The sequence below is a fragment of the Trichoderma citrinoviride genome (assembly GCF_003025115.1).
Source record: "Trichoderma citrinoviride strain TUCIM 6016 unplaced genomic scaffold BBK36scaffold_4, whole genome shotgun sequence".
In the NCBI taxonomy this organism is placed as follows: Eukaryota; Fungi; Ascomycota; class Sordariomycetes; order Hypocreales; family Hypocreaceae; genus Trichoderma; species Trichoderma citrinoviride.
Genome location: NW_020194712.1, coordinates 1013324 through 1035995, shown reverse-complemented (window position 1 = coordinate 1035995; position 22672 = coordinate 1013324). Strand labels below are relative to the sequence as shown.

Below are 22672 nucleotides of genomic sequence, written 5' to 3'. Positions count from 1 at the left end.
ATACTGTAGGAGCTTTGGCTCCTCTGATAAGGACGCAGGTGTCCGACGCCTAGGAAGAGCTTTGGACCGAAAGTCGGTCGAGTGGCTGTGCTGCGAATGCATGTTTGACCCTCTAACGTCTAAGAAGATAGGCCCATTTCGAGGTTATTACAGAGTAAGGTAGCAGCACTCGATTCAGGCTCAAGTTTCTTATCGAATTCACGGCGGCAAATGTCGATATACCACTAGAAAACGACGGCAACGGCCAAATTAATTCCATCTCAACGGGCCGATATACGATGTTCATGGAGCCGTAAGTATCGACTACTACTACTAATACTTAGAAAGGCTCCTTGAAGCAGCATAAAAAGCCTCCGCCTTTTCCGTCTGCTTCTGAGACAAAGTCTCATATTGTTACCTTGGAGGCAAGACATGATTGCGGTGATGGCTCATGTTTATTTCAGTCGAACCAACAATTGTTCGATCACAATGGTGATTTTCTGACGATGGACGGGTTCCCGCATTGTTTCGGTCCAATGTCTGATATCAATTTCAATATCTAGTCTCGTAACCACGGAAACTTGTTCAAAAGAAACGGACTGTTGGGTTGTCGGCGATGTCATCAAAACCCATCTTCAGCACACATCCGCCCTTGGTCAAAACAATCATCTCCTACTACTCACCTGGATGACGTTTGTGCGGTGATGTCAATTGAATAAGGACGCCTCTCCGTTTTCACCAATTCTCGTGTTTTCGAAAAGGCACGATATGCTTCCATCTGCTCCAACAACGGCAAAGACAGGCAACCAAAAGCATTTGAGTGCTTATTCCGCCACCAGCGTTGCGCGCCTCAACGTCTTACATCCGCCAGCCACCTACGAAGGGCCATCGCCTTCAGGGTGTTTAAAAAAAAGAAAGAGCCCTCTGACAGCCCAAAGCGAAATCGCCATACAATCTTCAGATATTTTTCTCGACTTCCGTTCCCGTTGCAGAATATCCTCGCAGAAGACAAGAGCTCCATTCGGAGCCTCGGCATTCGGCAAAGAATGTTCCCGCCACGGAAAAGGAAGAGGAGTGTCGGGATTTCTATTGCTCCAACTCCTCCTCTCTGCATTACTAATGACGTGAAAATCGCTTGGACTATCGAGTTTGAGTGAGTGCCTCATTGTATTGTATCATGAAAGTGGGTTGGTGACGCAAGAATGCCTCTATATAAATTCAACTTCCATCTTGAAATATCCTATGCTTTTGTGAAGTGAGTGATCATAACTCATCCTAACTGCTGTAAACAACTGTAACCGTAACATACAACTACACCCTCTGTCTCATCATTCAGACAAAAAAATCCAACAGCATCAAAATGGCCGCTACGATGCGCGCAGTCGGTACGCCTCTTGCAAAACCCCCCGCAACCCCCAACATGATATACCTTACGGACAGCACTAATCAGTGACACAGACATCAAAGGTGGAAAAGGCGAACGAGACGCCCTCTTCATCAACCCCGAAACCCCCAAGCCGACCCCCGCCCCGGGCCAGGCCATCGTCAAGATCGCCGCCTTCGGCATCAACCGCATGGACATCATCCAGCGCCGCGGCTTCTACCCCGTGCCCCCGCAGGCCCCCAAGACGCTCGGCGTCGAGTTCAGCGGCACCATCGAGTCCTTTGGCTCCGAGGACGCCAGGAACGGGTTCCGGGTCGGCGACGAGGTCTTTGGGCTGGCGTACGGAGGGGCCTATGCCGAGTACATCGCCGTGAGCACAAAGATGCTGCTGCACAAGCCAAAGGAGCTCTCCCACGAGCAGGCCGCTGCCGTCCCCGAGGCGTGGATCACGGCGACGCAGGCGCTGCATCTGGTGCTGGGCTTCGTGCAAGGGAAGAGCATCCTCTGGCACGCCGGGGCCTCGGGCGTCTCTATTGCGGGGATCCAGCTGGCCAAGGCCGCCGGCGCATCTGAGATCTATGCCACGGCGGGCAGCGAGGAAAAGGTCAAGTTCATCACGAGCCAGCTCGGCGCCACCGCCGCCTTTAACTACAAGACGCAGGACTGGGTCAAGGAGATCAAGGAAAAGACGGGTGGCAAGGGCGTCGACTACATTGTCGACTTCATCGGCGGCGAGTACTTCATGAAGAACCTCGACGTGGCTGCCCAGGACGGCAGTGTGCTCCTCTTGGGCACTCTGAGCGGAGGAAGGGCCCCCGATGCAGACGTCGGCTTGATCCTGTACAAGCGCCTCCGTGTTCTGGGCAGCACTCTGCGGAGTCGTGATGAGGAGTATCAGGGTAAGCTGAGAGACAAGCTGGAGACGTATCTGGACGACTTTGCGTCACAAAAGTTCAAGATCTACCTGGACTTGGTGCTGCCCTGGGACAAGATCCAAGAGGCGCACGAGCACATGGAGAATGCAAGGAATTCCGGCAAAATCGTATGCACCATTTCTTAAGCATTTTTTTCTAGCTCCTCTCCTGCTGCAGCTAGGAAGTCGGGAGCAGTAAGGAAAGAAATAATGAACACAGCCCTCACACCTCTGCCATGTTAGCGTGATATCAGTGTTCTTTTAGCCATTTCAGCATCTGCTCGTATGCCGTGACCTGGGCATCCATAATGGCCGATTCCTGGTATTGACCTGTGACTGCGAATCCTGCTACTTATAAGACAATGCTCTCATCGAGTTGTGGAGAGGCAGACTTACCGTGCGGCACTCCGGGGTACACCTGCACCTCGTGCTCCAAATTGTCCCGCGTCATGATCTCTTCTCCAGCCTTTCGCACCTCATCGGTGAATAAAGCGTCGTTCTCAACACACACTAAGCTGAGTGGCGCTTGGAGGTCCTTGAAATCGTCCGGCGTCACCGATGCGGCATGTGCCAGCGCTCCGGCTTTGATATACGGCCCCTTGGTCACCATGCCCGACTCTTCATCGGTACCCGTGTCATGGGAACCTTTGGCCAAAAGGAGCACGTAGCGACCACCAACACAGTATCCTGCTGCATAAATCCCTTCACCATATTTTATAGAGTCTGGATACTGTTCGTGTGCTGCCTCAATTACCTTGAGCAGTATCGGCATGATTTTGGTCTCCGTCACTCGCGCCAGCCACATATCGATCATGAAGGACTTTGCCACCTCGACGGCCTTGAGCTTGATTTGCTCAAGCAGAGACGTCGAGTTGTCCGCGAAATAAGCTTCTTTCCCCCCTGGAGCTGTTTCACCGCCAAACATGTCCGGCATGAGGACAAGGAAGCCTTCGGAGGCATACATGTCTGCTTGGATCTGGTTATTGGTGGATTTGATGCCCGTTCCGCCGGTAAGAAGGAGGAGGAGCCGGGATGGTGTATGGGGATAGTCGGCTGGCTTTGAGATGTACACCTGGAATTCATCGGGCATTAGATGCATGTGCATGTGCGTCTAGAGGTATGGAAGCTCCAGCACGGCTTGGACATACGTCGATGTCGTTCAGCTTAATGATTTCGCCGGTTGGTCCCTGACCGGCAGCTGTGCTATGTTAGCGACGGTGCTTGTACTCGTAGATGCAGACGCGGTCGCATTACGGGTCGGTCTGTCGGTCACGCAGTGCTCGTGTTGGCCCATCGGCGAGCTTTCATCTACCAATGCGGCGTCTTCTTGCGCATCGCTCTCCGGCGACCTTGTTGCAATCGGAAGCTCCGTCATTGCTGCTGGCGGGAGCTCGTATGTGGTGGTGAATACAGAGAAGGTGCCAAATGACGAAGGGAAATGTTGAAGGTAGCAGTTGGAAGAGTAATAGGACGATACGAGATGAGAGATGATAGACACGGGCCAGCTGACGTGTTGTCTGTCCTGAGACTCTGGCGCTAGGTTCAACGTCATGCGGTTGTCGAGTGAGAAGTGCGGAAGGGAACGGCTATCCGACACTGTAAACAGAAAAGGTACCTCTGCGTTCCATGGTGGTGGGCGGAACGTGGAAGTCTCCCGCCTCTGCAACTGTGAAGCGAAAACAGCTCTCGTTTCTTCATCCTCTTCCTAGATACTATAGAAAGAAGCATATATAATATAGAAGTGTATATTAATAGTAGCAGGAGCAGAAGCCTTCCTTTCTACTTTAGTAGCAATAATAATCTACGATCTTGAGGCATGCTGGTATCCGGTTGTCCGATGTCAGTGACGCTTCACAACCTTTCTCGTACGGCCATTGTTGAAACTATGCAAATTCACATCTATTGCACAGTTGTAATTCTACGGAGACTTGAGGATATCGACCAATCCGAATCTTTGTTCCATCGACCTCAGCCATATTTAGGCTTCAAGTGCTCTGGTCGTGGCGCTGTTGAGAGACCGACGACCAAAGTTGGTACATCTTCAGGCAACAACCCCGCTGACCCCGCCATCACGTGACGTCTCGTCGCCTCTCAACGCGTAAAGCGAAACGCGTCGCGGGTTTGTCAGGACTTGCGCTTGGTATTAGTTCACAGCTGTGTGCAGTGGCCAGACAAACCAAGTTTTGCCAACTTCACATCTGCAGACGAGACGGCATCATCACATCAGCCAAAATGGACGCCGAATCAGCATTATCACGGGGCTGCATCGCGTAAGTTGACTGCCAACGCCATGCTTCATGCCTGCTGTGTTGAATCCCCACTGATCCGAGTGTATAGGGCCATCTTCAATGACCCCGATCAGGCCGCAAAGCATTTCCCCGTGCCCGTGATGCAGTGCCTGCAGATCAAGCAGATGGCGCCGTCAGGGCAGGGCGGTGATAGGTATCGGCTGGTCATGAGCGACGGAGTCAACTACGTCCAGACCATGCTCGCTACCCAGGCAAACCATGTCATTCACGACAACAAGCTCGAGAGGGGCTGCCTGACCCGAGTTAAGCAGTACACGCCCAACGTCTTGAAGGGAAAGAAGTAAGAAGCGATCAAGACGGTATGTCTGACAGAAGGCGGCTGACACAGTGGACAGCATCCTCGTCATTCTAGACCTCGAGGTCATCGAGTCTCTCGGCGTGCACGACAAGATTGGTGACCCAGTGGTCCTCGAGCCTAGAGCGGCCGAGACGACGATTGCCGGAAACGACTTTTACGGAGCCAAAAAGGAGGAGGCGGATGTCAAGCCACAGATGCAGCAGCTTCAGTCCATGCCGGCAAGGACAGCCACGCACTCGGGTGCCAACATATACCCCATCGAGGCCCTGTCGCCCTTCTCCAGCAAATGGACGATCAAGGCGCGCGTGACGTTCAAGTCCGACATCAAGACATGGCACAAGCCGACCGGAGAAGGAAAGCTTTTCAGTGTCAACCTCCTGGACGAGAGTGGCGAGATCAAGGCCACGGGCTTCAACGATCAGTGCGACGCCTTTTATGACATTCTTCAAGAGGGGTCGGTCTACTATATCTCTAGCCCTTGCAGGGTCTCGCTTGCCAAGAAGCAGTTCAGCAACCTGCCAAACGATTACGAGCTTGCATTTGAGCGTGAGACAGTCATCGAAAAGGCAGAGGACCAGACCAACGTGCCTCAGGTCAGGTTCAACTTCTGCACCATTCAAGAATTGCAGAGCGTGGAAAAGGACAGCACCGTCGATGTGATTGGCGTGCTGAAGGAGGTCGCAGAAGTCACCGAGATCACATCAAAGAAGGATGGCCGACCTTTTCAGAAGCGTGAACTGACTCTGGTGGACGACACTGGCTATTCAGTGCGCGTCACAATCTGGGGCAAGACGGCAAGCTCATTCGACGCCAACCCGGAATCCGTGGTGGCTTTCAAGGGCACCAAGGTATCAGACTTTGGCGGCAAGAGCTTGAGTCTGCTCTCGTCGGGGACCATGACTGTGGATCCCGATATCCCTGATGCCTACCGCCTCAAGGGCTGGTATGATTCAGCTGGCCGAACAGACACCTTTGCCACCCATCAGAACCTGGCCGGCGTGGCCGGCGCAACTGGCCGAAAGGAGGAGATCAAGACAATTGCCCAGGTCAAGGACGAGAACCTCGGCGTGGACGACCAGGCGTACTACACGATCAAAGCCACCATTGTCTTTGTCAAGCAGGACAACTTTTGCTATCCTGCTTGCTCTAACCAAGGATGCAACAAAAAGGTGACACCAATGCCGGATGGTACATGGCAGTGCGAGAAGTGCAGCGTATCACACGACAAGCCAGACTACCGCTACATCATGCAACTCAACGTGGCAGATCACACAAGCCATCAGTGGCTGAGCTGCTTCGACGACACGGGCAGGATAATAGTGGGCATGTCTGCCAACGAGCTTATGGAGCTCAAGGAGAATGACGATGCCAAGTTCATGGCCGTGTTTGAGGCAGTCAACTGCAAGAAGCTGACGTTCAGATGCAGAGCCAAGATGGACAATTTTGGTGATACTCAGAGGTATGTTACAACTCTCATAATTCAAGTTGGGCAACAGCGACTGACAAGTTGTTTAGGGTGCGATACCAAGTCATGAGTGCTTCGTTGATAGACTACAAGTCAGAGGGTCAGAAATTGGTGGAGTTGATTAAGCAGTTTAACATTTAACTGGGCTGACTTGATGCTCAACATATATGACTATGAAGGAGGTTTATACTGGGCGAGAGCTCGAAACATTACTGTTGTACCCTAACTATGTAGCAGGGAGCTGTCTCATGAAGCAGCTGGGGATATAGGAACAGCAAATCTAAAGAGCTGTTACCGCATGTCCATCTACGAGTGCAGCGATCCACGTGACGAGTGACGAGCGAGCTGCATGAGATGCCAAGATTCGTCAACAATCTGCTCCGTGACCAATCGAACACCCAGGCCACGGACAAATGGGTGACCGACACTGTGCCTTGCGCGCTGTTCTGGCCGTCTTGCGTCTGCTGGAGCGATGCTGCTTCGCACTTTGCTGGTGGTGCAAGCTGCTTGTCAAAAGCGGCAGCCTGCATCCAGTGTCGCCCCCTTTGCGGTCCGAGAAAGGAAGCTGGGGGATGACAATGGCACAAGGAGATGGCTGAGTGATTGGGGGGGATCGATGAAGCAGTTCAAGTTCATACGGAGTACTTTGAGTTCTTGCTTGGGCGGGTGCTAGCTTTGGTGTGAGAAGATGTGTGAGAGATGCTGGTGTAAGGGTTAGGGCGGCGTGGCTCCCAGCCACCAGGATATGCGGTTCCTGGTTCCAGGGTATTTGACGAGATTCAATCCTTTAGAAGAGGAGGGCAATGAGTAGTTGATTAGATTTCCAATGGCAAATTCATCCTAGCGACTGCCAGGACTATTGGAGGGATCGCCCGACTTACAACCCTCATGAATCACCAGACAAAGAGGGGAAACGCTTCAGCAGCGGGTACAGTTAGTACCTGATAGTAGAAGTCACCGTGACGGAGCTTGTTCTTTTCTTAGCCCTTTTGCCGTTGGGTGTGGCAGCTGTGTTAGGCTCGCGCCGTCGCGAAAGAGGCTTGATGGCGGCTGTTAAAATGCCTCTTCCGTCTCTTGATGTATTCACATGACGACGGCTGGTTCTGGCGACGAGTCTCATAAAGTCACGATAGATGATAAGGAAGATGGAAAACACATGACAGTGGCTTCGATTTCATGGTCATCACGCATTGCTCACTACCTATGAAACGTTGCCCGGCGGTTTTGATGGTGTCGCAGTGGTTCCAACAGCAGCTGAGCGGGTGGAGGCGCTGCTGCATCTGCACTGTTTTGCATATACCCGCGGCATGAAGAGTCGGAGCTGAACAAGCCTAGTCGTGCTTATGCTGCAGTTGTATCTGTTTCAGAGACTGATATCACAAAAGACACATCTCAAAAAAAAAAAAAAAAAAAAAAAAAAAAGATTTAGCAGTTGAATACCTGCTGTCCATACGTCAAGCTGTCATCTACAGTCAACTACAGGCACAAGGTCCGCTAGGCCGTGGCGTCAACGGCCGACCGGCGCCGTCGCTCCCGCCAGAGACGGGCCCCGATGTCTGATTTGACGGCTGCGGTCCCGGCTAATCGTCCAGCTGCATGCAAACAATTCGCAAAGGGGAAAGGCGACGATGGTTGCTTCTGCAATCTGCACATCTGGCTGTCTGTAGTAGTACCGGGTATCAGGCACGGCCTCCAAGATGACACTGTACAAGTATAGTAGTAGTCGCAGCGTCGTATGTGGGTGGTGGCACTCGATATAGTATCGCCCCGCCTCCGTCAGACCAGCGCAGTTTCAATTCCTGCCTCCTACATCGACATCACGCTCCCATCGCCGTCAAATCAGATCCCCCATTCCAGCTGTCCCCGATCGTGTCGTGCTGCGAATAGACCGTCTCGCTGCATCTCCATCGTCTCTGCCTCTGCTTCCCGGCCCTCGACGAATCCGCATCCGCCATGCGCCAGCGGTCCGTCGTCACCGTGCCACCCCCTGCATCGTGAACCTTGCGAATCGAACCGAAAAAGCGAGCTTTTGGGATCTGCACCAAGGCTGGCGGCCACCGGGGGGGCCCAGCTGCTGCTGCCACTGTCAACTGCCAGGCGTCTCACCAACCACCTGGTCGCTTTTTCTCTTTCTTTTTCTCTTCTCTCCAGATTTCCTGCCTTGCGCCTTTCATTCGTCCTCACGCCTCGCTCTTTGTTCGCCGAGCGCCGTCATTCTTTTTCCCTTTGGCTTCTTGCTCGCTCTTCCGCTGCTGCGTGCGTCCAATCACCGACTCGACAGCGTCTCACCCGTCGCCTCAGCACTGCGCCCGGCCCTTTGGTGGCCAAGCTGTACAGGCACGAGTTTCATTGAGCTGCTTTGCCGTTTCCTCTCGTTCTTTCGGTTCTTGGGACAGGACCCCGTTGACGCAGACTCAGCCCCGGGGTCCCTCAGCTTACCTGCTTCTGCCTGCCTTCTCGCCTCAGATTGGCCGTCGAGGTCCTGGGACCCAGCAGCACGTCTCGCTCGCCTCGCAAATCACATCGCTGGCCGGGCCACTCACGAGCGCGCCGCAGTCTGATCTCGATTAGCTGGCTGCTCGCCAACTGCGGCGCCCTGTCCAGTCCAGCGCAAATCACTTGTCCATCACCATGCGAAGCGGCCCCTGTATCAACCACGCCGCCGCCACGTAGTCCGTGAATTCCGCTACTAGTGGCAGCCTGTGCTTCGTCCCCAACAGCTCGAAGCCTGCTCGTACGCCCTGTGCTCCCAGCAACAGTTTTGAATTTCGACAATGGCGGCGCCTCGGATGAATGGCAGCCCCGTGCCTGAGGCTGCGGCTCCGCGCCAGTTCAAGAAGCACCGGGTCCTGCCGCGGCCGCACAACGACCAGGCGCACGATGGCTCCAGGCGCAACCCCCATCTGACCAGCGGAGCGCCGGTGCCCAGAAGCTCGACGCCTCACCCGATCCTTAACTCGCAGCCTTTAAAGCACCAGCTTAGGAGGATAGGCACCGGGCCTGATCTGCCTCCAACGCCGCCCGCGCACTCCAACGCCTCCTCCAGCAGCCAGTCCGCCGCGGCTCCGAGCCCAACTAGCACCGAAGACAGCGTTAGGCTGCTGAGCGCCGTCGCGAACCGACCGCCAGCCACCCCCCCTGACCAGCGCAGCCCCCCGACGCCAGATGTCACTCCGCCGCACCCTTCAAGCTACGCCAAGGTTCCGCGTCCGAGTATAAAGGGCCGCAATACTTCGGGGAGCACCATGGGCCCGGAGTCGAGGGCCGAATCCTTCATCACTGCCCGCGAGGAAGTGACGTCTTCGGAGGACGAGGCCGGGAGGGCTGCCGGATGGCGCCGCAGGGATTCCATAGCCTCGCAAACAACCGTCACCATACCTGCCAGCGCCGTTGCTATTGATGACGATGCGGCACGCACCACGACGCCTTCAGACAGAACGCCGACGAATGATGGAGGGCGAAGAGAAGGCGACGGCACACCAAAGGCAGAGGCCCAAGCTGCTGAACATGTCGACAGACAGGGCACAACTTTCCGAGATGGACATTCGCGGGATGCCCGCCTCTCGGGTGTGATAATGTCGCAGCAGAATCAGTCTCAACGACGATCACCAAGAGTGTCGCGGCCGGTTGTGCACCATGAGGCTGTCATCCAAGACAAGGTGTCTGCTGCGCCTACGGACGCCACGAAAGCCGTGCGCAATATGCGACTTGACGAGGCCGCACCTGTGACCTCGTCACCAAAGAACCCTGATGATCAAAAGGCTGCCAAGTTGGCTCATCCGCAGGCCGAGGCCGCGGCGAAACGAGACCGCCCGTTGAGCACATCCAGCCAAGCAACATCAATCGTCGAGGTCGTCCTGGTGGACGGACCGCCCAAGAGAGAAAGAAAATTGCGCCATATGCGGAAGCAAAGTACTTTGAGGAAAGCGACTGATAATAGGGAGGAGGCCGGCCTGATGGCCCGTTCCGAAGACGTACGCGAAGAGGCTTCAAAGGTCCCCAAGGTCCCGCAGAGTCCAAAACTGGAACCGTATGATCGCGAAAGTCAAGTCTCAACAGTGGCGCACTCGGTGAACCCCCCACCCATCTCAAGTAGAACCGCGAGACGAGAGATCTGGAAGAGCGGCGCTATCCCTGTGGTTATCGTCCCTGATCGGCGATCTTCGAGAGGTCCCAAGAGCAGGGAGCCTTCCCTTCGATCCACATCCAGCAAGCACTCGGGCAGGTCCAAGAGCATCAAGTCTGTCTCTGCTCACTCTCCCTCGTCATCTGCAAGCTCAAGCTCTGGGCCTGTCTTTGAACGCCCTGCTCGCCGGAGTCGGGCATACTCCGAGTCGGATGGATCCGTGCGGACGATGGACTTTCCTCCCACGATTCCGCAGCGGTCTTCATCGCTGTCCGCCCCAACGAGCCGCAACATCTCCAGGGCTGGCTCGGTGACTGGTGTCTCGGTAACCGCCAGCAGTGTCAAGGTCCACGTCGCCGAGGTCGAGGAGCCAGCCATTCCTCGCTTCAGCCAGGAAGTGCACATCATCTCTCCCAGCACGCCGTCGCTTCCCCCGGCATCCCCAGAGATGAAAGGCCTGGAAAGGGAGGAAACAGTGAGCGGCCTTGGAATTGACCAGCACGATGACGTGCTCTCTGTGAAGAAGATTCCACCACTGCGGAACACTCCCTTTTCGGTCGCGTCCATGGACACGTGTGCAACGGCGCCTGAGCTGTCCGAGGCTCTCGCTATCCAGATGTTTCCTCACCAAAACTCATCGGTCGTCATGGTTGACCATTCGACTCGGCCATCAGAGACAGCGTCGGCCAAGCGCTTATCCAGCCCTCCGAACTCAACGATGGCGCATCTGCACGAGCAAAAACCCGCCACTCCTCTCCAAAGGCGATTCTCCTCGCCTGCGGTCGATTCACCCCTGCGCAACCCGCGGGCTCCACCTCAGCCGCCATCGCACCCGCCTGCCATCAACTTCATTCCCGCCACGCCTTCAGGCATGACACCTGCTGCCGAGCGAGCCATTCTCCAGGGCAACTACTTCGAGTCGTTGAATGAGAAGCCTCCTCGACGGGCTTCTATCGTCAGACGAGCATTCAGCCGACGACGCCATTCTATCGATTACGTACCGACTTCACGGGGGTCGGGCTTCCTGGCCAGGGCCTTTTCTCTCTCGCGGAGGAACCGCGATGATAGCGACATCTCCCTCTACAGAGACAACGATAAACCGACCGAGGAGGACAAGCTGCATCCGTTCTGGCGCCCACAGTGGATTAGTGATGATGATTCGGAGCCTTGGGACGATGATGAGTACCGAAGTGACGACGAAGAGGACGACGATGAAGTCTATCGATACCCTCCCGTAGACAACCGCCCACGGAGGCACACCAGGAGCTTTGGCCAAAAGGTGAGGGAGACGCTTTCACTTTTGCCATCACAAGAGTACCACGTCGACGACGTGCATGGGCCACAGCGCCGAACAATTCGACGGACATCGAGTGGCAATCTGCGAATTGTACGCCGCAAGGTCAGCTCCGAGTCAATGAGACGAAGACAGAGCCCAGGATGGAAGGTGAATGAAGAGCCTCGCAAAGGCTTCTGGCGGAGGCGAAGCATTAGCCGAGGCGGGATGGGCTCACGGCGATTTTCCATTGGAAGCAAGTTGGGGGAAATCCAGAACATTCCCCAGATGATTAGCGAGCGACGACGCGAGAAGCGGTCACAGCGACTTCGACAGATGATTAGCGGTCCGAAAGAGGTTCGAGACAATGTTGGCGAAGTCATTATTCGTGGCAACGGCGTGGTTCAAGCCGACACAAACCGACGATTTGGCAACAACAACTGGTGAAGGGCTTTGCGCCATCTGCTTGTGTTTTTCTTTTCTTTATTCTCCTTATTTGCAACTCTTTCTCATCCAAGCAATGACGACCGCGAAGAGCGAATGATTTTCGAAGACGAACGATTTTGAAGACGAAATGATGGGACACATGGGTAGATGACCAACGATTTGCGTTACGATACTTCTGCAACGACTGACGATTTTGACGATTTTGCCTTGGATGATGGAAGCCACAGCTTGTGCTTATGAATCCCCCCCTTCTCTTTGCCAACACAGGAAACGTTGGATGAAAAAAGGCTATATGGAGTGATTTAAGTTTTCAACGTCTCATCTTAATATGCTCTCATCCAGATCTCTACTTGAATATTCAGAGCTACGCTTTTGAGTTACGTTTGTTCATTTTTTCTTTCCTCTGTTCCTCTTTTTCCACGTTGGTTTTCTTTTTTCTTTCATGTTGCTGGTCAATACTGGACCTTGCACGAAGAACACGGGATTTTAAAGCATGGGGGAGGCTAGATTGATTGTTTTATTTTTTTCTCAACTCGTTTTTTTTTTTTTTTTTTTTGCTTTCTTGCGAGGCATGAATGATCTGGAGACGAATGAGAAGCCTTTTTCTGATTACTGTTGCTTTTTACCCTTTCTTCCGTCTTGCATCTTGCGCTTTTTCTTCTCTCGTGTCAGTGTTGATGTCAGATGTACTATAGAAGATGTAGGTCAAAGGAGAGAGGGGGAGGAATCTGAGCTGTTATGATGTCTTGTCATTTGCGGGCAATGGATAGTCCGTCGTGCTCATCAGATGTTGTTGCAAAGTGAAAGCGGAACGGGACTTTGAGAAGAAAACGAGAAACGATGTGCTTTGATGCGAAAGCTAGTCTTCCGAGTGATTCAATGCAAAAGCTTTTCAGACTATAGCTATGCGTTTCATCCTCCTTCTACTGAAACAGGTGTATATGCTCTCAACTGTGCAAAGAAAATAGTAAAAGAAAAACGCCTCAATGCGCCTAGTATTACCCTTCATTCTTGGATACACACAAACCATCCCGCATATCAGAAAAATCACAGAACCAAATGTTTCACATCTCCAAGTCCCCATCACCGCCTATCCTGTCCAGGCGCAGGAGGCGGCCCCCCAGCCGGAAACCCAGGCGGCGGAAACGAGTGCTGGCCCGGCGGAGGCACGGGCATGCCGGGCATACCGGGGAAGCCCGGCGGCGGGAGACCAGCAGCAGCGGCGGCGGCAGGGGCACCGGGCGCGCCGGGGGGCGGGAAGGGCGGGAGGCCGGCTGGCGGAGGGAAGGGCAGGCCGTTGGGGGGCATCGGGGGCATTCCGTTGGGGCCCGGGGGGAAGGGGGGCATGCCGGGGATGGGCATGCCGCGGCCGCCGGGGGGTGCTGTATGTCGAAAGAGGTTTAGCAAAGACCTGTGATGGGGATGGAAAAAAGAGATGATGTTGGGAAACGTACGTGGGAGACCTGAAGGGAATTGGCTGGGAGGAGCGCCGGGCATGCCTGGGAATGGAGGAGGGATGCCTAGGAGCAATGAGAGTTAGCCTTTTCCCCTTTCTTACGCCTTCTCGTCTATCTTTTCCAACTACACCACGCAAGAAAAAGCCATGGGCCGTAGCGTAGTTTGGAGCATTGATTGTAGAAATATATCATACCTGAGGGGAAGCCAAACGCAGGAAAGCCCTGCCCGGGCTGGTTCTGGAGAAGCATCGGGTTCGCGTGGGCCTGGCCCTCGGCGGCGTAGGAAGAAGTGATGGAGTCAATGACCGACTGCGCCTTTTCGTGTCCGATTTCTATACGAGGTCAACCGTTTTGCTGTCAGTGGCGAAAGTGATCTTTGGGGGGGCAAGGGGGATGAGAGAGTTGAGGGAAGAAGAAGAAGACTCACGCTGGTAATAGTCTACCACGTTGCGCAGGTGGTTTCGGCCGCTGTTGTGAGCCTTGCGCACGGACATGGAGTCGTGCGTGAGGTAGACATCGCAGTAGTCGCCTTTGATGGAAAAGGTTAGATGGGGGGAAAAGTTTGGAGCGCGTCGCGGCGATGGGTAGTTAAGACGTACAAAAGACTGTTTGCGATGGGAGGTTAGCTTTTGCGTCAATTGAGGAAGGGGATACCTCTGGAGATGGGAACGGGAGGGGGGAAAACATACACTTTGGCATCGTGTCTTGGAATCAGCTGTCGTTGCTATTCTTGTTGTGTTGAGAAGAAATGCGACAGAATTCGAGCAAGTTTGGCTATAGAAGGAACGTAACGAATTGTATGAAGGCAAAAGATTCCGAGGCTGAACCCCCGTCCCTTCTCTTCTCCAAAGGCCGACAAGGCTGCCCCACACGTGACGCCGAGTCTTATCGACCGGCTCTCTGATTGGCCACAGCAACTTGACCTCTTATCGATTTCCTCAGCCACAGTAGCGGCAAGCCCCCCCAAACGCGACACCTGTTGTCTTTCTGGGGCTGGTGCGAATTCAAGGGAACTGAGAGTGAAGCTGCCAGGGTGGTGTCTTCAACACCGATGAACTAGAATCGCAACTCGGCATTGCGAACAAACCCCCCAAACGGAACAGAGCTCGAACCAATTCATCGGCCCCGAGACGAGAGAGAGCTCTTGTATTCAAAGCTTCGAACACCTAGAGACAAACGACAACAAGAGAAAAAAGGGGGCCAATGGCGCAAACGGCCTTTTCGCCCATGCAGTGGCTCTGCAGCCTCCTGCTCCTCGCCAGCGCCGCCAGCGCCCTCAAGTTCGACCTCGTCGCGCACACGGGCGGCGAGAGCCTCAAGAAGGAGCGGTGCATCCGCAACTTTGTCGGCAGCGACACGCTCGTCGTGGTGACGTCCACTGTGGACGGGTACAAGGGGGACGGCATGGTGGTGAACATTCATGTATGTTTTGACGATGATCGAGGGGTGATGATGGGGGAAGCTGACTGGAGACATTTTGAAATGATGGATAGGTCCGTGATGCCATTGGAAACGAATACGGACGAGCAAAGGACGTTGCTGGCGAGTCGAGGATCGTCTTTACTTCGCATGCGGACGCTGCTTTTGACGTCTGCTTCGAAAACCTCATGGTCGGCCGTACGTTTCCCTCCTCCCTCAAGATAAAACCAACACAAAACACTCACTCACTCCCCCCTTTCCTACCCACACCACGTCTTTGATTCGCGGAATATCAAATCTAATCATTCATTTTTCACGCAAAACAGCCAACAAGCCCGTCATCAACATCCGCACAGTCGAGCTCGACATCGACATTGGCGCCGACGCAAAGGACTGGTCCGCCATCCAGGCCACCGAGAAGCTCAAGCCCGTCGAGGCCGAGCTGCGCCGCATCGAGGAGCTCACCGCTGAGGTCGTCCACGAGATGGAGTACCTGCGCCAGCGCGAGCAGAAGCTGCGCGACACCAACGAGAGCACCAACAACCGCGTCAAGTGGTTCGGCGTCGGCACCACCTGGCTGCTCGTCATCCTGTGGGCGTGGCAGATTATGTACCTCCGGGCGTACTTTAGGTCCAAGCACTTGATCTAAACGGTGACGTTGGAAAAAACTGTCTCATGTTTTCATGTTCTCTTTTTGGTGCTGAGGGAATTGGGGGGTTGGGGGGGGGAAAGGGGGGTGGTGGGCGAGAATGATGGGGGAAACGGGGGGGCAGAGCGTTTCCCTTGTGTGGACGATGCATTGGGAGCGTTTTTTCATCATCAACTTGGGCGGCGGCTGTTGCTGCTTGTTGACATCCGGATAAAGGAGGGGGGAAAGCGGTCTAGGCCGGCGTTTGCTATATCATGATGCATGATCCATCGGGATGAGGGTACACAAAAAGGGGGGGGGGTTGAATTGGGAAAGAAACCTCTAAAACCTCAAAACAAGAAATTCTTATACACTGACGCATAGTCTTCGTCTTGCCGTCCTGCTGCTGCGAACCCATGTCCCTAGCGAACAATACCTCTTTTGAGAAATCCATTCCAAGGAACGCTAAGTATAAGGACTCCAGGTAGATAAAGGTCACGCAAAGTGCCCCCCCGGTAGCAAAATCAGAAGACGAGGTGCGAGGAATAGTCTCACAGTCACTACCTACCATTCTCATCTTGAAGAGGAAGAAAGGTGTAGATACAACAACGTCAACGCTTCAACTATCCTCCTCGCGGCCACCCTGCCTCCGATCTTTCTTCTTCATCACGCAGCTTCACTTCGCATTCCAAAGGTCGAAGCCTTGCAGCTCTTCCACCCCCTTGATTTTCCCAATGACATGGGTATATAACGTCCTCCACCCCAATGTCCACCTGTCAAGCCCGCCCAAAAAACGACCGCCAGTCTAGAAGTCTGAACAGAAAGGCAGACAGAGAGAAATCAGGCGCGGATTGGAGCAACTGAACCGCCAAAAAAAGTCCCAATCAACCGAACCACCGGCCTACCCACCACGGCAATAAATGAAAGAGAGAAAGGAAAAAGGGCTAAAAGAGAAGGCGGGAAATTCACCAAAATCAAACCGAGCGCCTTGCCGTCTCGTCTCGTCGTCAGTATGTCTCATGAATAACAGAAGAAGAAAGATCAAAGCAGAGTCCGTATAAAGCCCTCGTAGAAGAGCCCGCGCAGAAGAGCCCGCGCAAAAGGAGGGAAAAGAGGTGAGGGCAAGGGTATCATGAAGGAAGCGGGCGTTTGGAAAAGGCGAGATAAGATGCTGTGATGAGGAAACAGAGAGAGGACGAAAGAAGGGTCTCCGAATCTTCTTCTCGGTTTCCCCTCATCATCCACCTCCCTCGGGCAGTATGCTGCTCAAGCTTCGCAACACCATGACGATGGGCAGGTCCTTGGTTCCCGCCCTCTTCCTCTCCCTCTCTTCTCGCTCTTTCAACCTCGCGGCGCTCAAAGCCAGTACTCGGTCCGCCTCCTTGCCCGCGACCTTGACCCGCTGCTCCAGCTTGTGGACGTTGTCTGCCAACTGATCTACTTCGAATTCCAGAGACGATTGGATTTGCCGTAACCGCGTTTGTGTCTGTGATCGTATGCTGGCAAAGCTGTTGGTTTCATCGACTAGGAAGCCCCTGATTTTACCTTCTTCTGGATCTAACAGGTCGAAATCGGGCAATGTGATTGTGTCTGCGTCTTTCTCTTGTGGCGTGAATAGAGGCGGTTGTTCGGGAGGTGGTTTCCGTATTGCCAGCCACGCCTTCTTCTCTTCTTGCAGTCTACATCTGAGTTAGCATATATACTGATGTGAACTACCCAGACGGAACTTGCCTCTTGATTCTTGCCTGCAGAACTGCCAATTTCTCGTCCAGCTCAGCATTCCGAGGATTCGGTTTCATTACGACGGGCGCTTTGGGCGCATGGTCCTCTCTGTTGAACCAATCTGAAAATCCCGATCTTGTCGCAAAATCCTTTAGTAGCTGGTCTTGAATCGCGCGAGCTGGGATCAAAAAAAGTCAGCAAAGTGATGGCAAAATCAACCAAGTCAAAGAAAGCGCCCACCTCCAAGAACTGCACCAGAGTTGACAGTGCCGCGCGGCTTCGCCGACAGCGCTCGCTCACCGCACCATATCAACAGCTGCTTCATCCGCCGCGGCTCCAGCAAATCCGCTTCAATGTGCTTGTAAAACGCAGAGGTGCTGACTTCGCGATGCGGAATAGCCGCCTGTCCGCTCTCTATGAGCGAGCTCGCTCTGCGTCCGCGAGATCCCAGACTGCTTCTTCGGCTCCCGTTGGCCCCCTTCTTTCTCATTTCCTTGTTCCGGTTAATGATGGGCGTGTCGCTCATTGGCAGCGCAATCTTGGTGGCCCTTGTAGCCGTCTCTTGCACCGGCGACTCTGCCATTGAGTCATCTCCTTCTCCCTCCTGTACCGCCGGTGGCGCTTTGGATTTTGGTGCCTTCTTGGTGCGCACCTGAGTAGTTGAAGAGCCATTAGTCCGTGGCGGAGCCTGCTGCTCTTCAACTGAAGCATATTCGTTTGAAAGCCGCGAGCTCTTTCTCGTTCCTTTCCTCGAGACCTTGGCGGGCGGCTCGTCCTGGAGCGCGTCATTTGATACTTTTCGTCGTGAGGAGGACTTTTTCGTCGTCGTGGTCGTCGTCGCCGCCGCAATCAGATCCACCTGCTCATCACTGCCAATCGATTCCCTCGCCGCCCGCTCCCTCGCCGCTACAGCCGCCGCAGAAGGCCTCCCTCTCGACGATTTCCTCACGGGAAGATCCACCGCCGGCTGCTGCTCATCTTTTTTCGCCTTTTTCGATTTCCGCACAAACTGAAAGTCGTCGTCTTGTTCGTAATCCGCGGCTAGTGTTTCTCCCAAGTCAGCATACGCGTGTCCCCTCTGTCCTCATCGCCTCTGTTCCCCCGCCTCCCCCCCTCCTCCTCTTCACCTCCTCCCCTCTTCCTTTCTTTTCTTTTCTCGAGCAAATATGGGGGAAAGGGCCAAACAAACCCGGCTGGCGCTTTGATCGGCGCACTGGCTGGTCGCTCATGCTAAGAAGTTCCAGCGGCTGTCGAAGAGTTACGAGAGTCGTCATCGATGGCTTCTTCGGAAGCTCCCCTGAATGGATCGCATGAGATAATTTCAAGAGGATGTCGTCTCCAGGCGCCGGGGGCTCGTGCCTGCCAGGGGCCAAATGGGCGAAAGAAACAAAATAAGATGCTCGTCGGCGGGGTTTTTAAAAATGTCGCGTGTTCGCTGAGGACGTTGAAAGAGGAAACTAGCTTCTCAGCCTTGTCGCGTCAAATGCCTGCGCGCGTGTCGCTCGTCCGGCGCATCAAGGTCGCGCAATCGCAGGGGAGGGTCCGTCACGCGGTGTGAAAGCTGCGGGATCCAGCCGTATCGATGATGCGCTTGCACTGCTGCGTCGTGCCGGGCGAGGAGTCGAGGTTGATCGTCAAGAGACCGCCAAAGTGCTTCTTTCTCTCTTGGCCTGGTTGTGTTTACTTTTAGGATCATGGGCGGAAGAGGTATGGTTTTCTAAGACAATGCGCTAGGCCTGTTTGGGACATCCACTACCCCACCCCCTCCGTCTCACTGACACGGCATCTGATTGGCTGGTGGAGCTTCCACGATGACACCAGTTCAACTGTTATTTCGACCACGTCAATACCTACTCATCACTCTCAGTATCAACATCCACGATGGCATGTCACAGACAGAGTCAGTAGCAGTAACCCCATTTATTAAGTGCAATACAGTCATCGATGCATTGACCCGGCTGCCAGGCCATGTAGCTTTCCGTTTCTCGCTAGCCACAGAGCATCTAAAAATTCAAACCCGAAAACACCAGAAGTACATCATCCCCTTTGACGGTACCGATTTCACCCAAAACGCCGCCAAACTCAACGAGGATCCGCCCAAGCCCAACACCTTTTCATGTGTGTATACCTTACCGTGCCTTGCCACTATTTACGTACATTGTAAAGGAATATCGAGGAAGAGAGAAATGTGTGAAGTGAAGAGCCCGGGAGGGAAAAGCCGGGTAATGGCCAAGGCACCGCTTACAACCACAAGTGGTGCGGGAAGGGCCGACAAATGAAAAAGAAAGCATGAAAACATCCTCGTGATGCTGTCCAGCATCCCGCCCCAAAACACACAGGTGTCAATCCGCCGTTTCTTTTTGCCGTGAACCCCCCTTTAAGAGAATTATACAAGGGAAATGTGTACCGGATGCATGTTGTCCCGCCATGGAACCGCGTATATGCTCAATCAGATCTCGCATCTGCCTCTCTCACCGAGCTTTCTTCTGCTAGGAGAAACGGCGGTTGACACCTTGGCCAGCCATGACGCCCTGGCCAGGCATCGGGGCTGCCATGCCATATGGGTTCATCTGAGGGTTGTAGGGCTCAACGACTTGAGACATGAAGGCCCCGTGAAGGCCTTGCTGCTGAGTGACGGGACAATCTTTGTGGGCAAGCAGAAGAGTCTTGAGGTTGACAACCTCCTCTCGCAGCTGCGTAATCTGCTGAGTCAAAGCTTCATTCTCACTGCTAAATACCTCCACCTTGGTTTGGAGGTTGGCAAGCCACTGCTTCTTGCGCTGTCGACATTTGAGAGCCGCAACACTAGAGGAGGGTTAGTATTCTCTGAATAAATCGGAGGATCACTACCTGGCAATAGGGCAAAGACATACCGGTTGCGTTCCAAGAAGTTCTTACGCTTCTCCTCGTCTGTCATCTTTGACTTGCCTGGTCCATTGTCGTCAAATTTGGAATCCGCATCGTCGTCGGAATGATCCTCATCATCGCCGTTGCTGCTAGGCGCGCCACTGTTGGCTTTTGTTCTCTTCGTTGGCGGTGCTTTGGCAGGCGCCTCGTCGGCTTTCCTCCTGCCATTGGTAGCTGGGGTACTCTTCTTTCCCTTGGCTCGTGTCTGAGGCTTCTGGTCGCTTTCCTCTGACATGTTGCTGACTTCACTGACACCTCGTCGCGGATCTGCCTTGGTAGGCATGGGAGGAGACGTGCTCATGGTGGGCGGGACCACGGGGGCCGGAGGCGCGTGTGCCGCCGGAGCAGACGTCACTGTGAACTGAGGAGTAGGCTGGGTTCCGTTCCTCCCTTGAGCGAGCATGTAGAGGCCGTTGGCCGCGTCGTTATCGTGAGGGTCAAAGGGTCCGGAGGCGGGCTTGGCTTCGACCTTGGGAATGACGGGGACTGAGGTCATGTCTTGAGGTTGAGACGTTACTGGCTGAGGCTGCGGTGCCGATGCTTGCGCTTGAGCTCGCGCGAGGCTGTTGGCCTGTTCACGCTTGGCGGCAGCGCTCAGGGCCGTTCGATGAAAGTCGATGGTGTTTGGGGTCGCGCCGCCGCTTGCAAGCTGCGCGAAGAGTGCAGAGTTGGGGCTCGGGGCCGGGAACATAGACCCGCTCCCACCCGGTGTCAGTCCGGTGCGCAGGGAGGACTCGTTGGGCGTAGGGAAGCCGCCGCGGAGGTGATGTGTGTCGCCGAAGTAGTCGGTAGGGCCCGACAGCATAGCTGGACTAAGCGGGCCGGTCCGCAAGGAGCCTGGACCCCAGTTGAAGGGAGTCGCGTTGCTACCGGGGAGCAGCGACGAGGGAGAGGTCAGGGCCGCGACGCTGGGTAGCTTGGTGCCTCCAGGCGTTTCTGGTCCACCACCCCCAAACGACTGCTCAAACGGATTGGGCTCCAGGCTGAGGGAGCCTCCGGAGACCTGAGGCGCAAAGTATTCACCGGGAGTATTAGATCCTGGTTGGGATTGTCCTGGTCGAGGCGGCGGTGCAAGCGGCTTGGTCGCCGGAGCATTGGACACAGCGTCCGGCTTGGTGATTGAGTCGATCTTGGCGCTGGCGATGGAACCTGTTGACCCAGGGGCTTTGTAAGTCGACGGTGACAACAGGCAAGAGTGGCGATGGCAGCGGCAGCGACAATGGTAGGGACGATGGCAAGGGAAATAATGGTGACGTTGTTGGTGCTGAGCGACGATGGGCAATTGAGTTCGGTGACGAGACCCCTCGGTCGTACTTGATCCGGGGGAGGTGACAGCGATGACGAAGGCGTAGGAGCAGCGAGGGCAAGGGAGAGGTATGACGATGCAGGAACAGCCAAGGGGGGGAGAGATGGAAGAAAGATTAGGAACGAGGCTTACCTTGCCTGGTTGGGGATGCTTGCTTAGGGGACTTGGACTCGGTTATGTTGACGGTGGTCGTCCCCATGATGACGATGAATTATATCAATCGAAAAAAGACAGTGCAAAAGGAATGGAGGGCGAGAGGACGTTTAACCACTTATGTGGGGGAAATGCAGAGCAATTGCAAAAGACGTTGGGATCCGGGTCGAGAGAGGTGAGAAGACCAAATCTGGATGGATGAGGTCAGAGGCAGGCGTAGCGCGGAGGCAGAACTGAGGCGGTGGATAGCTGGGGCGCTTTTTGCTTTGGACGGCGCGTTTGCTGTCAACTCTTTTTCGTGTCCCTTTTTCCTGCTCTGCTATCACTTCCGTCGAACTCTCCAACAGCCCAGAGCGGCCGTTGTGTTCTGCTTCTGTCCCGGGAGGCAATTCTTCTCCTCAGGCTAGGCAGGAAGTTGGGGAGCCGAAGTAGAACAGGCTTGGCTCGGGTAACAAGAGACGATAATGAAAAAAAATATCAAGGGGGAAAAAAGGACCAATCGAGCCAGCCGCGAGGGCTCCCGGATAACGCTGCAAATCACGAGAAATGCAAACTGATGATGGACGAGCTCCAGGCGTGACTTTCGAGGCGCCTATGCGGGCACAGAGGGCTGTTGCTGGCGGGGGGCGCGGAAGGCTGCGTTGCGAAGCTGTAACTGAGGAAGAGTGAAGAGTGCACGATGGAGGAAGAAAGACGTCAGAGATGACGTTGTGAAAGACGAAGGCGCAGAAAAAAGAAGGCGGGCGGCGGCGGCTCTGACCCTTCTGGGGGGTCCTGCTGGCTGGGCTGCTTTGGGGCCTTTTTGGGCATTGTGAGTGGCCACCAGCGCTAACGGCCAGGGTGCGATGAAAACTGGAGCCTGCAGAGACTTTCCATGTTCGCTGAC

General features: G+C 54.6%; 8 protein-coding genes across 8 annotated transcripts; 4 read left to right on the top strand and 4 right to left on the bottom strand.

The window, feature by feature from the left end:
- Positions 1–1339: 1339 nt before the first annotated feature.
- On the top strand, positions 1340–2423 carry BBK36DRAFT_1194871 (quinone oxidoreductase putative; the record flags this gene model as incomplete). The annotated part of the gene is made up of 2 exons (XM_024896870.1): positions 1340–1364; positions 1438–2423. The coding sequence occupies 2 exons, from the start codon at positions 1340–1342 to the stop codon at positions 2421–2423; spliced, it is 1011 nt and encodes a 336-aa protein (XP_024751408.1).
- Positions 2424–2526: 103 nt separating this feature from the next.
- Positions 2527–3651, bottom strand: BBK36DRAFT_1167366 (alpha/beta-hydrolase; the record flags this gene model as incomplete). The annotated part of the gene is made up of 4 exons (XM_024895037.1): positions 2527–2624; positions 2673–3348; positions 3425–3474; positions 3531–3651. 4 exons carry the CDS (start codon positions 3649–3651, stop codon positions 2527–2529), a joined length of 945 nt encoding a protein of 314 aa, XP_024751407.1.
- An 857-nt stretch (positions 3652–4508) lies between these two features.
- Positions 4509–6489, top strand: BBK36DRAFT_1114345 (replication factor A-like protein; the record flags this gene model as incomplete). Its single annotated transcript, XM_024890017.1, has 4 exons — positions 4509–4546; positions 4614–4865; positions 4921–6342; positions 6399–6489. The coding sequence occupies 4 exons, from the start codon at positions 4509–4511 to the stop codon at positions 6487–6489; spliced, it is 1803 nt and encodes a 600-aa protein (XP_024751406.1).
- Positions 6490–9137: 2648 nt separating this feature from the next.
- BBK36DRAFT_1194855 (hypothetical protein) lies at positions 9138–12434 on the top strand (the record flags this gene model as incomplete). The annotated part of the gene is made up of 2 exons (XM_024896869.1): positions 9138–11918; positions 12342–12434. 2 exons carry the CDS (start codon positions 9138–9140, stop codon positions 12432–12434), a joined length of 2874 nt encoding a protein of 957 aa, XP_024751405.1.
- A 1490-nt stretch (positions 12435–13924) lies between these two features.
- Positions 13925–14178, bottom strand: BBK36DRAFT_38032 (hypothetical protein; the record flags this gene model as incomplete). Its single annotated transcript, XM_024898046.1, has 2 exons — positions 13925–13983; positions 14079–14178. Coding segments are annotated over 2 exons (159 nt in total), but the record flags the coding sequence as incomplete, so codon positions are not given.
- Positions 14179–14878: 700 nt separating this feature from the next.
- Positions 14879–15719, top strand: BBK36DRAFT_49966 (hypothetical protein; the record flags this gene model as incomplete). The annotated part of the gene is made up of 3 exons (XM_024898165.1): positions 14879–15073; positions 15145–15268; positions 15397–15719. 3 exons carry the CDS (start codon positions 14879–14881, stop codon positions 15717–15719), a joined length of 642 nt encoding a protein of 213 aa, XP_024751403.1.
- Positions 15720–16935: 1216 nt separating this feature from the next.
- BBK36DRAFT_156972 (hypothetical protein) lies at positions 16936–18694 on the bottom strand (the record flags this gene model as incomplete). Its single annotated transcript, XM_024897653.1, has 4 exons — positions 16936–17377; positions 17421–17598; positions 17661–18470; positions 18610–18694. The coding sequence occupies 4 exons, from the start codon at positions 18692–18694 to the stop codon at positions 16936–16938; spliced, it is 1515 nt and encodes a 504-aa protein (XP_024751402.1).
- Positions 18695–19909: 1215 nt separating this feature from the next.
- BBK36DRAFT_1114736 (basic-leucine zipper transcription factor-like protein) lies at positions 19910–21832 on the bottom strand (the record flags this gene model as incomplete). The annotated part of the gene is made up of 3 exons (XM_024890063.1): positions 19910–20225; positions 20294–21476; positions 21766–21832. 3 exons carry the CDS (start codon positions 21830–21832, stop codon positions 19910–19912), a joined length of 1566 nt encoding a protein of 521 aa, XP_024751401.1.
- Between the last annotated feature and the right edge of the window lie 840 nt (positions 21833–22672).